At 61.4% G+C, this 12,107-nt stretch overlaps 1 protein-coding gene across 2 annotated transcripts; it reads right to left on the bottom strand.

The window, feature by feature from the left end:
- Positions 1 to 3,764: 3,764 nt before the first annotated feature.
- NRBP2 (nuclear receptor binding protein 2) lies at positions 3,765 to 10,996 on the bottom strand. 2 transcript variants are annotated; one of them, XM_080800161.1, is made up of 19 exons: positions 10,729 to 10,996; positions 10,125 to 10,247; positions 9,953 to 10,054; positions 9,756 to 9,845; positions 9,560 to 9,600; positions 9,378 to 9,472; positions 9,234 to 9,257; positions 9,079 to 9,162; positions 8,951 to 9,006; positions 8,773 to 8,868; positions 7,591 to 7,723; positions 7,398 to 7,500; positions 7,239 to 7,289; positions 7,029 to 7,164; positions 5,991 to 6,044; positions 5,823 to 5,886; positions 5,670 to 5,725; positions 5,337 to 5,584; positions 3,765 to 4,095 (listed from the first exon to the last, which is right to left on the bottom strand). In XM_080800161.1, exons 1-18 carry the CDS (start codon positions 10,849 to 10,851, stop codon positions 5,516 to 5,518), a joined length of 1,500 nt encoding a protein of 499 aa, XP_080656287.1. In that variant the 5' UTR covers positions 10,852 to 10,996; the 3' UTR covers positions 3,765 to 4,095; positions 5,337 to 5,515. The 2 variants fall into 2 exon arrangements, with proteins under 2 accessions (XP_080656287.1, XP_080656288.1); XM_080800162.1 differs by lacking the exon at positions 10,125 to 10,247.
- Positions 10,997 to 12,107: the final 1,111 nt, after the last annotated feature.

The following is a 12,107-nucleotide window of genomic DNA, read 5'->3' as shown; positions in this document are numbered from 1 at the left end:
GCGGGGCCGGGGCCGGGGCCGGGGCCGGGGGGCGGGGCGGGCGGCTCTCCCCGGCGCGGTGCGAGTGCGGGCGCCCGCCGGGCTTCCCGTCGCCGGCGGAGGGCCGGCCCGCCGCGGTCCGTCGCAGCGAGCCCCTCGCGGCCCCTCCGGCCCCTCTCCTGCCGCGGCTCCGTTTCCCGGCGTCCCCGCAGAAGAGCTTCGGCGCGGCGAGGGCGTCCCGCGTCCCCGGCCGCACGCAGGCGGCAGGCGGGGCGAGCGCGGACCCCGCCGGCCGCGGAGATCGCGTCGAGAGGGCGGCCGAGAGTCGCCGAATTCCCGAGTCACCCCCGCGCTGCGGCTTCGCGTCGTGCCGGCCGGAGTCGGGCCGCGCCGCCTGCGCGCGTCCGAGAGTCCACGGTCCGCGGCCGGCGGGGCCGCGTCCGAGGGACGCGCTCAGGACCCGCCTCAGCGTCCCCCGATGCTCCCCGCCGCGTTGCCGGGCGCCAGGTCCCGTCGTGGCGTGGAGCTGCGCGGAGTCGGCCGCAGGGCGCACCCGGCCCCGGGCCCTACTCGAGGAGGCCACACCCGCCGCCCCCGGCGATGAGGTTCTCGGTCCAGAGGCGGCAAAGGGCCTTTCGCGTTAGGCGGGTCCCTTCTCGGCCCTGGGAGGGTTTGCAGTGCGGTGCGGCCGCCGCTGGTGAGCGCGCCGGGCCCGCCCCTACCGCGAGAGGAGAGGAGTTGGGGAAAGGCAGAGCCCCGGGCGCAGGGAAGCGCGGTCTCGCGCCGCTGGAGGAAGGTGGGCAGCGCGGGCTGCTCGGGCCCGCGGGAGGTGGGCTGCGACGCCGGGGGCTGGGGGCGGAAATGCAGTGCGAAAAGGACACTCCCCTGGGCTCTCCCCGCGGGCCGTGGCTGGGCTGCCCAAGCAGGGTCCCGGTCCAAAAGCGAGGGACTTAACGGGATTCCTGCGCCTTCCCACCCCCACCCTCGCCCCGAGTCTAGCCCCAGCGTGTGCCGCCCGTGAAGCTCAGAGCTTCCGTCTGCAGCAGCTCCTGGCTCCGAAGACGGGCAGCTGGAGGGTGCTCAGGAGAGGGGCCTGGCCAGGTCCCGGGCCTCAGAGCTCACCGGGCAATAAGCCCCACCAATGAGACCTCACTCCTAAAAGCAGCTGAGCAGCCCGGCATCACCAGAGACCTAAGGGGCGGGAAGAAAACAAAAACGGAAACGAAAAAGGGGCTCAGAAGGAGCAGAGACAGCGAAGCAAGAAGAAAAGCTAAAACCGTGTCCTCAGAGATACCACAGAGGATGTTGCGTCCAAAGTCAAAACAATCAATATATTGCACACCCCAAACTAATAAAACACTGTATGTTAACTCACTGAAAGTAAAATAAAAACGTAAAAGAAAACCAAAATCAAGAACAAGAAGGTATAAAGAGGGGTGCCCCGGCGGGCTCGGTGGGTCGGGCCTCCGCCTTCAGCTCGGGTCACGGTCTCAGCGTCCTGGGATGGAGTCCCGTGTCGGGCTCTGCTCTGCAGGGAGCCTGCTTCCCCCTCTCTCTCTGCCTGCCTCTGCCGGCTTGTGATCTCTCTCTCTAGTTCCCTATTAAATAAATAAATAAATGAAATCTTCCAAAAAGAGAACAAGAAGCTATAAAGAAAGAATGTTCAATAACTGAGAAAGAGTACTTATAAATTAAAGATGAGAGGAAAGTGAACAATTAAATGGAGGGTTTAAAGATATAGTTGAAATTTTCCAGAATGTATAAAACAAAACCTGATAAGTGAGAAGAGAAAATATAATTGGTCACACGGAGCCGTATTCTCCAGTGCTTAGAAATGACCTGGTACCTAACCAGCCTCCACAGGAGAGGGGGGATGGATGAAGTGGTGAATGGACTGGGCCTTGCCACCGCCGTTGCAGGGGGTGGAGGGAACAAGAACCACTTTCTGGCAGTAGCTTCTCTTATGAGATTTGGCACTGATATATAATAAGGCATTCAGAGTGCTTGGGTGCTGGGCAAAGTTCTCGTTACCTTACAAACATTACTTTGTGTGATCTTTACAACAATTCATGAAGTGGGTACTGTTATTTTTTTTTTTAAACATTTTATTCATTTACTTGACAGAGATCACAAGCCAGCAGAGAGGCAGGCAGAGAGAGGAGGAAGCAGGCTCCCCACTGAGCAGAGAGCCAGAGGCGGGGCTCCATCCCAGGACCCTGGGATCACGACCTGAGCCGGACGGAGGCAGAGACTTTAACCCACTGAGCCGCCCAGGTGCCCCCGAAGTGGGTACTGTTATTATCCCATTCTTCCAGATAAGGAAGTAGGGGCACCATATCCCACAGCCAGAAGCAGCAGAATGACTCAGAGCCTGTGCTCTTAACTACCACATATTGTGTCTCTTAAAAGATAATTCCAACATCTAAATAATAAAAGTTCCACAAAACAAGGAGCTGACAAATAAGCAAAAACAAAAAACAGAGAAACCAAAAACAAAACAAACAAAAAATGCCCCAAAGTTTCCTACAACTGAAGGGTTGGGATCTCTGGACAACAGACAAAAGAGAAGTTTTTAATCCAGAAATATCATTGAGAGTTCCAAAGGGAAGGGAGGAGAGAGGGAGGGGGATCACCAATGGTTAGAATTCAGAAAGACATGGGAAGTCTTGGGATTGGAAGAAAATCACATGATACCCTCAAAATTCTGGGAAGAAATAGTTTTCAACTTAGGCAAACTTTTGTGCCTCGTTACACTAACGAGCAGACGTAAGAGTAGACTAAGGACAAATGGGCAAAGAGTCCCTGATTTCCCACGCTCCCTCTCTCAGGAAACTGGGAGGATGTTCTTCTTCAAACAAAGGGTGAATGAAGGAAGAGGAAAGTGAGGGATCCAGTAAACAGAGGAGAGAGATGCTCCAGGATGCTGGTAAAGGAGGAGAGAGATGCTCTGGGATGCTGGTAAAGGAGCGACTCGTGCCAGCGGCTGGGCCACAGGCTCAAGAATACACAGCCTGGGGCAGAGAGCTGGCACGGTGGTGGTGGCTCCGGGAAAAGAGGAAACAGAGCAGTCTATCGTGCGATGAATCTCAGGTATTGAGAGGTTCGCACATCTGCGGGAGAATCCTAAGAACGAGTTAGCAAGATGTGTACAGAAAACTAAGCAAACAAACAAAAAAAGCAATGATTAACTCCAGGCAAAACAAAAAGTTGTGCAAGAAACCAAATATAACCCTAGGACAGCTTGTTCTCTGCTGAATCCTGCAGTAATGAAGCTGTAATAATACACACCACACTGGGACGATGCTGGGTCAGGACCCTGAGGCCAGTGACCCCCTCTTCTCCAAGAACACCAGCAGGGGACACCTTATGTAGAAAAACCGATAAAAAGCAGTAAAAGCATGTGCAGCTTGTGATAGATGGATTTTACATGCCTGAAGAAAGAGCTAAGAGTTAAATCTGGGAAGGATCAGACTTGGAGACTGCATTGATCATTTATTGTTGGCTTTAAAAAAAAATTCCACTTTTAAAATGATATGTGTATAACTTGGATAAAAGTTAAAGTGAAAACCTCATTAAGCATGACTAAATGAAGCAATGATAGTATTGATACTTTTGAGTTCAGTTTAATGGGTACACAACCTGTTAACGCACTTGACACTCAAATTGTTTAAAACAGCATGGGGATTTCCAACTAGACTTGAATGTTACTGTAAATGTGTTAAAGTTGAAGGGGTAACTCTGTAGGGTATTGGGGTGTTTAAGACAACTTGAGATTCACTATGTTTGTACATTTAATTTATTTGATACACCTTCGTAACTTTATTTTGGTTTTTGGTCAGGGTAATGTAGTAGGTGGAAAAATGATGCCCTCTCTCCAGGATGTCCGTGCCCTAGCCCCCAGAACCTGTGACTGTTACTTTATGTGGCAAAAGGGGTTTCCAGACATGATTAAGGACCTTGTGATGGGGAGATCATTCTGGATCATTCAGGGGGCCCCAACCTAATTACATGAAGCTGTCCTGGCTGCAGAAAACCACAGACGGGTCATGAGACTCAACCGGCTGTTTTTGGCTTTGAAGATGGAGGATGAGTACATGAGCCGAGGAACAGCGGTGCCTGTAGAAGCCAAAAATGACCTTCCGTTTATGGCGGGCGAGAAGATGGGGACCTTGGCCTTACTGTTGCAAGGAGATGAATTCCTGGCCAGTGCCCGCGCCATCCCTGACACCCGCAGGCCAACAACCTGAAGCAGAAAATGGAAACCTAGGAAACAGTTTTAGGCTCACCTAGAACCTCCAGAAAGGAATGCAGCCTGGCTAAAGCCTCGAGAGACCTGTACCAGACTTTTGACCTGCAGGACTACAGTAAATCTGTGGTATCTTAAGCCACTAAGTTTGTGGTCAGAGAAGTAATGCAGTGGTGAGCTGTCCTGGTTTGACAATAGAAAGTCTTCAAAAGGAACCTGAATGCAGTACGTTCATGCAATTTAAAATGTTGAAGAATGCTTAACTCAACTTGGAGACAGAGGGGAGGCGGTCCGGGAAAATGGAGGCTAGGGCAGTGAGGGGTGGGAGGGAGTTGAGTGGGAGAGACAGGGAGTCAGGGGCTGCCGTCCTCGGGACCTGGGAGGCGGCTGCCACAGGAGGGGTGAGTGACTATACGTGGAGGGCAGTGAGTGTGGGAGAAGGCACAGTGAGAGCAGGGAGGATGCCTGAGCCCGAGGCCTCCAGGTCTAGGAATGTGGGAGGGAAAACGGCTCTTTGGAGCGGGCTGGGGGGGCGGCTGTGGGAGGCCAGAACAGTCTGCAGGGGGCGTGGCAGGTCCCCGTCCCAGAGCAGTGGGAAGTCAGAGGGGGTCTCCAAGGTGGGTCTGCGCTGGGCAGGGGCTGGAGGGCCATGCAGGAGCCGGGCTGGGCTGGGGACTCAGGAAACGTCTCTGCCATCTTCTTCTCCTGCCAGGTCGTGGCCCTGCCCAGTGCCCAGCATCGTGCCTCACGCCTGCAGGTGTGGTACCATGGGCTTAGTGGGGGGTTCCCAGGGCGGGTCTGTGGTTCCAACAGGATGTGGAGCATTGGCCTGGACAGGCATCTGTCCGGGACTGATCCCCCAGCCCCAGCACGGTGGCTCCCTGCAGCGCAGCCTCTCCCATGCTGAAGGCTCAATCACCCACCACATATCTTGAGGTGGGGGAGAACTCTTGGCCAGGAAATACAGGCTATGAGACGGACTGTGAGTTGTGCAAGCTGACTAGGTGGGAAAATCCTGATCCGGACAACATGTAGGGCCTAACTACTCCCCTGAGCCCCAGCCCAGGCTCCTTTGCCCCTTGATGGGCCCCAAACCCACCACCCTCCCTACCCCACTCAAGGGCCTCCTTGAAAGCCATGGAAGGCAGAAGCTCCTCACTAGCCGGCATCTGGTCATCAGCCCTCAAGCCCGTAAGCAGAGGTCAGCCCCTGGTCCCCTGAGCCCTGGGCCAAGGCTGAGCTTCCCCACGTGGGCGGCCAGGGCTGGTCCCCAGGGACTGGGCTGCGAGGTCACGGCTGAGCTCCGAGGTACTTGAGGAAGGTGCTTTCCAGGAAGGCAGCCAGCTTGGTCCGGTCATCCTGCAGGGCGGGAAGGAGGCATGGGGTGATGGGGTGGAGACTCTGCTGTCTCTCCCTCCCAGCCCGGCTGGGTCAACCCGCACACCTCGTGAACGAAGCCATAGTGTACCAGCTCGGCGGCGAGGTCCTGGGCACTGTCAGCTGCAGCAGGGGCACGGTCAGGGGCGGGACAGAGGAGCGAGACCACCGCTCGTGCCTACACCTGCACCCGCCCCTGCCCAGGGCCCCGCTGGCCTACTTGGGAGCAGGTCGTAAGTGAGCTGCCTGTGCAGCCGGTCCTCCAGCACCAGGAGCAGGGTCAGCTGTGGAGGCAGGGGGCGTGCTTGGCTCCCAGAGTCCGCCCAGCACCCCCAGCTGCCTCCCCGTACCCTGCTCCTCCGCGGGCCCCAGCCCCTGCCCTGCTCACATGCCAGCGGGCCTTGTCCTCGCTTCTCTCCAGGTTGCACTGCATCTGGATCACCTGGGGACAGGGTGGACAAGGTCACCCACGAAGGCCTGGCCTCAGCAACCGGCGGCAAGCGCAGAGGCCGACTCGGGGCCCCGAAGGGGCAGTAAGGACTGGCAATGGGGGCAAAGCTCTAAGGAGAGCCTAAGAAGCACATTCACTGCAGGTGGCCTGGCCGATTCCGGAATACTTCTAGAAGGGTGGACACCAAGTCTGGGTACTGAAGGACAAACAGGGTTTTCACAGGTGGGAGAAGACCTGAATGAGGAGAGAGCTGGGAGGAGCGGCGGCAGAGACAGACGGGTCGGCGGGGAAAGGAGCACAGCATGCGGCGCCAGCGGCGCCAGGCCTCAGGACCCCTGCGGACCAGGCTGAAGACCCCCGCCGGCTCTGGGGGCAGCTCTGGCTGCTAGGACATGAATCCTGGCTGGAGGGAGGAGGCTAGGTTGGCGGCTGGTTCAGCATCCAGATAGGAAATGGGGGTGACCTAGATCAGGGTGGAAACCACGGAGACACGCCCAAGGCCAAAGCCAGAGCCTCTGGAACGTGAAATGGACATGGAAAGGGGGAGCGGGGCTGAGGCTGACGGGGGCAGGTCCCCGGCCAGGAGGGAGCCTTCCAGGAGGAGAGGTTGGGGGAAACGCAATGTCCGGGAGGTCTTGGAGGACGCACTGGGACACAAATGTCAGGGACTCAGCAAGCCCGCGAGCAGGTGAGATTCCCGGTGGGCGGCTGCTGGGAGCCCAGCAGGCCCAGGGCAGGGCGGGGGCGCTGGCACCAAGGGATTCGGAAGGGTCTGCAGGGGGCAAGGAGCCTCTGAAAAAGGGGGTATCCTAGCTCGTCTCCCATCTCCTACCCCCAACATCAGGGTCAACCGGGACCTGGATTCTGGCAGCCTGGAGGAGTGCTGGGCTGGGGGGCACTCGAAGCCCCTGGCAAGAGACCCCTCTGGGCTGTGGCCGGGCCTGAGGGCTCAGTGCAGCAGGGGCCCAGGCTCACCTTCCTGGTCTCGGAGTCAAAAGGTTCTGGCGTCGGGGTCTTGGCCTTCTGGGCCTCCTCAGGGGGCGGGGCCAGCACGCGGGGCAGCCCCAGGGGCCGAGCAGCCGCGAAGTTCATCAGCGGGTAGATCCCGTTCCTGGGGACACACTGGGCTGGCTGGGGGCTCAGGCCCCGCAGCCCCTGGTTCCCCAGACTCACGGCAGCTCTCACCTGACATCCTCCAGGAATTTGTCGAGCTCCAAGCAGGAGACCTCCGAGTACCTGGCACAGGTGGGAGGGGCACATGAGGGGCAGCGGCCCCCCTGCCCCGCTGGCGGGGGCTGACCATGCGGAGAGGGGAGGCCCGGGGGAGGGGGGTCCCACACTCACCGCCACTGCCTCGGGGGCCGGGGCGGCCGGGGGATCTCCGCCAGGACTGCGTGCGGGTCCACAGCCTTGCTTTTCTCCTCCACCAAGTTCTCAGGCATGAGATCTGCAGGCGGGAGGAGCACACGGGGTGCTGAAGGGGGCCCTCTCGCACCCGGAGCCCAGGCCCCCGGCTGCCCCACCCGTCGGGCCTCACGCTGGTGCTGGATGACGCAGTGAGCCGCAAGCAGCTTCAGCGAGTGCACCTCAAAGAGCACGCGGTGGAAGAGGAGGTTGTGGGCGGACGGCCGATGGCTGGGGTCCCGCGCCAGGCAGGAGAGGATGAACTCCTGGGGGTGTGGAGAGGGGAGGCCAAGGAGGGTGCACAGTGAGGAGAGCAGCCCCTGAAGTCCCCAGACCCCCGGGGTCCGGTCCTCGGGGGAGTCTTCTTGCAGGAAGGGGCAGAGGGACAGGCATACTGTTAGCAGCCAGGCCAGGACCCACATCTACAAGCAGGACCGTCAGGCCCTGGGTGCAAAACTGGTCGTGCTCTACTCCCTGGAACGCTCGTAGAAATCGTGGGGGGTCAGTGTGGTCACCTGCAGTTCACAGATGAAGCCTGCGCTGCAGAGAGCCCCTGCCCTGAGGTTCTGGGCGGGGCAGGGCGGGTGGGGAGTGCTGGTGCTGGGCAGAGGGCCAGATCAGCCCAGGCTCCTGGAGGTCTGGGCGGCCCCGCATAAACCCATCTACCTACGGACTGCTCCCCTTGGTTGCCTCAGCTCAGGCCCAACTCCAGAGATGCCCTGATGGGTCCATGCCTCAGCACCCCCACACATGTCCTCTGCTGCCCCCCACCTCAATTCTGGCTTCACTTCTCACCAGCCCCATCCAGGCCCCATCACTTTTGACCCTGATCCCCAGAGGCCACGTGGTCAAGTCAGATAGCCTAGACAGACTGTGGACACACCCTCCATCCCACGTTCCCTTTGCCACCTCCCCACCACGACCCCGACCTAAGCTGGGGCCACGTCACCTCTAGCTGGCTTTCTGGAGGCTTTGAGCCAGGGACGGGGAGTGGAACACTGGCTCCACCCCTTATCCCAAAGCCTGAGCCTCTCTGAGCCTCTCTTTTGTCTCTAAGACGAGCATGACAGTAGTACTCCCAGAGGAAGGCTCTCTCTAGTCTCTCCTTCCTTAGAAGGACCTTTAGGGCCTGCAGGCCTGAAACTCCATAGGCACCATGCGTCAGGCTGTCCCTGTGGGTGAGCCTTGGTGCAAGGGGGCTGGCTCATCCCTCCGCGGCACTGAACCCCCGAACCTCCCGCCTGTCCTCAGCACCACACCGGCCCTACCCGGGACCGCTTGGAGCCAGGTGGGAGGGGCAAGGCCAGCTGCTCACCCGCATGTTGGGGTCGCTCAGTGAGTGCCTGGCACGAGTGATGGCCTCTTCCGTGACCCGGGTGTCCCCGTTGGCTTGGATCTCCAGCACAGCCATCTGTGGGGCAGGGTCAGGTCAGGCATGGAGAAGAGACGCAGGGTGAGCTAGCTGGGCGGCCGGGAGGTCCCTGGGCTAGTACCTCCAGTGCACACATCCCAAAGGAAAAGATGTCCACAGCAGTGCCGTCAGCAAACTCTGACAGGGGAGAACAGATCAGCCTGGGCAGGGGAGATGCGCGACGGCGGGGTCTCCGGTCTCAGGACTCACCACCATACTCCGGCGGGAAGAAGTGCAGGTTCCGGACTTCCTCCCGCTGGGCACGGACTGGGCTTCGCAGATCGTCTGGGAGCGCTGTGGACAGAGCAGACGGTGAGCAGACCAGGCAGCCCCGTGCCCTCCAGCCCCCTTGGGTCCCCACGCACCACTGGAGAAGACACGGTGCCACACTGCACAGGCCGCCACAGGGAGGAAGAATAGGCGTCAAGGTGATGGGGCGTTGGGCGTCCTTTGCCCCTGGCTTCCGGCAGCCCCCCTCCCCCGCCAACCCCCCCCAACCCCGCCAGCACCGGAGCCAATCTTGATGAGGCCGTTGTGCTGGATGAAGATGGTGTCACTGGTCAGGTTGCCGTGGATGATAGGGGGACTGCACGCGTGTAGAAAGCTGCAGGAGGGAAGGAGAGTGGGTGCGGTCCGGTGGGGGGCGCACCGCGGGCATGGGGGCATGGCAGGGGCAAGCCCAGGCCCTCACCTGAGCGCGGACAGGATCTGTGTGCACCAGCGCTTCCAGGCCTGGTGGTGGATGGGTTCCATGGGACCGGTGTGGAGAGGCGGCCGGGCCTGCGCTGCTCACCCACCTTGCATCCCTGCCCCGGCCCCGGCCCGCTTCTGTCCCCAGAGCTGCCCCTCACCCACACCCCGATGCAGCCCCGGCCCACTCCCCATACCCGGGCGTTCATGGCCTTGTGGTTTTTCTTGGTCTTTTTGAGGAACTGCTTGAGGCTGCCCGAGGACACGTACTCTGTGATGAAGACGACCTGCGGGGCGGGCGGGCTCCGCCAACTGCAGGTGGGTCCCTACCACCCCCCATCCCCCATCCCAGCTGTGGCCGCCCCCCGCCCCGTGCCCTGTGCCGGTGGCTCACCCGCGCCCGGGCTTCTGAGGCATCCAGCCAGTATTTGTGCAGCTTGACAATGTTGGGGTGGTCCACCAGCACCAGCTGCTCAAACATGGTCTGGATCTTCTCCTGGGAAGGGGGGTGCGGTCACGGGGTGGGGGGGTGGGGCCCGGTCGCTCAAGGAGTGGGCAGGCCTCACCTCATGGGCTGCGAAGGCCTTCCTATCCCCGAAGTGCAACTCATTCCACACCACCTCTACCCCCTCCTCTGTGTCCATGGCCAGGAAGGTGCTCTGGACCCCTGGCATGTTGCCCTGGTTCACCTGGCAGTGGGGGTGGGGGACATGAGTGTGCTGATATGTGTCAGGAGACAGAGTGGGGGGCTTGGGCTCTGCCCACATCCTTGGAGTGGACAGCAAGCATGAGAGGCCCCTCCAGGGGACTGGAGGAGGGGTGGCCTCTAGAGCCAAGTAGGGGTATCTAGGGGCTGGGCTGAGGGGGTTTGGAGGTTTCAGGGGATTCAGGATGGTCTTCATGGGTCTGGTCGCAGAGGCATGGGGAGGTGGTCCTGGGAAGAGACTGAACCTTAGGGAGCTGGGGGTCCCTCAGCAGGGCGTGGGGACCAGGCCAAAGGGGTCCCAGGGCCGGCCAATTAGGGGGCTGCCTGTGCAAGGCCCCGGAGAGATTTCTGGCCTCCTGGATTGCCCAGCGCTCCCATCATCCCGCGTGTCCTCCTCGGCCCCTCCGCGGGAGGTGGGCGGCGACCACCCTCTCGGCCCCCCCCCCCCGCCCCGCCGTGCCCACCTGCTCCCGCCGCTTCTGCCAGCGGCCGCACGGGCTCTCCTCCAGGATGTCGCTCTCGTCCTCGCTCTCCTCCTCCCGCTCCCGTTCCCGGCCCCGCCTCGGCGCCGGCTCTGGGGCCGCCATGGCTCAGCCGGCCCAGGCCGCCGCCCTCCGTGGGATCCGCGGCCCCACGCCGCCGCCGCCGCTCCCCGCCTGCCCTGGCCCTGCGCCCAGACGCCCGGGCGGGAGCGGAGCCGCCGGCCGCCGCCTCGAGCCCCCACGCCGCTCCTGGAATTGGGAGACGCGGCGCGCGGCCGGCGGGGGGTGGAGCCCGTCCGCGCCTCCGGAGCCGCAGGTTCGGGCCGAAGCCCTAACGGAGACTCCCAAGCTGAGGGCCGAGCCCGCGCCGCGCCCAGCCCAGGCCCCGCCCATTCCCAGACAAAGCCCCGCCCCGGACCCGCCCCGCGGCGGAGACCCCGCCCACCGCTGCCCCGCCCGACGGCGGAGGCCCGGCCCCCCCGCCTACGGCCACGCCCAGCCCAGGTCTCGCCCGGGCAGAGCCCCGCTCGCGAGCTCCACCCCTTAGGAGTCCCCGTCCCTGGCCGGAGTTCTGCCCGCCCCTGACTAAGGCCCCGCCCCACAGAGTCCGTGCGGGCCGGGGTCCCGCCTGTCCCACCTAGGGCCCGCCCCCTAGCTCCCCGCCCCCCAGCTCCTGCAGGGAACCGGCGCTGTCGGCTGCGGAGACAGCAGTCCCCGCCACCAGCCTGACTCCAGCGACCCGACCTCAGGGCTTTGGGTGCCCGCCTGGAGCCCGGTACGTCGGGTCCTCCCGGGGCGCTCGGCCACCTGCGCGGGACCCGGTCCGGGGCTCCGGGAAACGTCCCCGCCCGGCTCTGGGAGCCACGCGTTCTTCCTTGCATCCCTTCCTTGCCTCCCCATCACGCGCGTGCTACACGCAGCCCGGAACCCAGCCCCACACCGCCTTCCAGTCCCCAGGCATCCCCCTCCCCCAGGGAACGTGGGTGGGGGGGTGGGCGGGGGACGGTCCTGAAGTGACAAGGAGCAGACTGACCAGGTGATTTTCATTCATGCTCACAAGCATCCCACCGCCCGCACTCGTGTTCCGTCCCGCACCCTGCAAAGGCAATTTCTTCCCCTCTCTTCCCTTTCTGTTGACACAGAGGAGGCCAAAGTGGGGAGCCCCCCTACTGACCTGCAGCCCCTTTCTCTTCAGGAGAACCCTTGTCACACACTCTGCCCATGTCAACAAGAGATGTACTCTAGAATTCTTGCCTAAAATCTCCCTTTACCCCACAATCCCCACTGCCTTCCCATGGTCTCACCCTCTCAAACCTGCGGAGTTCCTCACCCACCCTTCATGGTCTCCTTCTAGGGGGAAA

The sequence above is a fragment of the Martes martes genome, assembly GCF_963455335.1.
Source record: "Martes martes genome assembly, chromosome: 4".
NCBI classification, from domain to species: domain Eukaryota; kingdom Metazoa; phylum Chordata; class Mammalia; order Carnivora; family Mustelidae; genus Martes; species Martes martes.
Note: the sequence above shows the minus strand (reverse complement) of the source record. Positions and strands in the feature narration are given on the sequence as shown.

Bases quoted from the DNA above. Each gene is read 5' to 3' on its own strand.
- NRBP2 (XM_080800161.1), bottom strand. From the start codon at position 10,851: ATGGCGGCCCCAGAGCCGGCGCCGAGGCGGGGCCGGGAACGGGAGCGG. The intron at 7,165-7,238 runs GTGAGAGCTGCC...GTGTGTCCCCAG, and splicing joins AAATTCCTGGAGGATGTCAG to GAACGGGATCTACCCGCTGA. The intron at 6,045-7,028 runs GTGAGCCTGGGC...CCCTGTCCCCAG, and splicing joins TTGACTCCGAGACCAGGAAG to GTGATCCAGATGCAGTGCAA.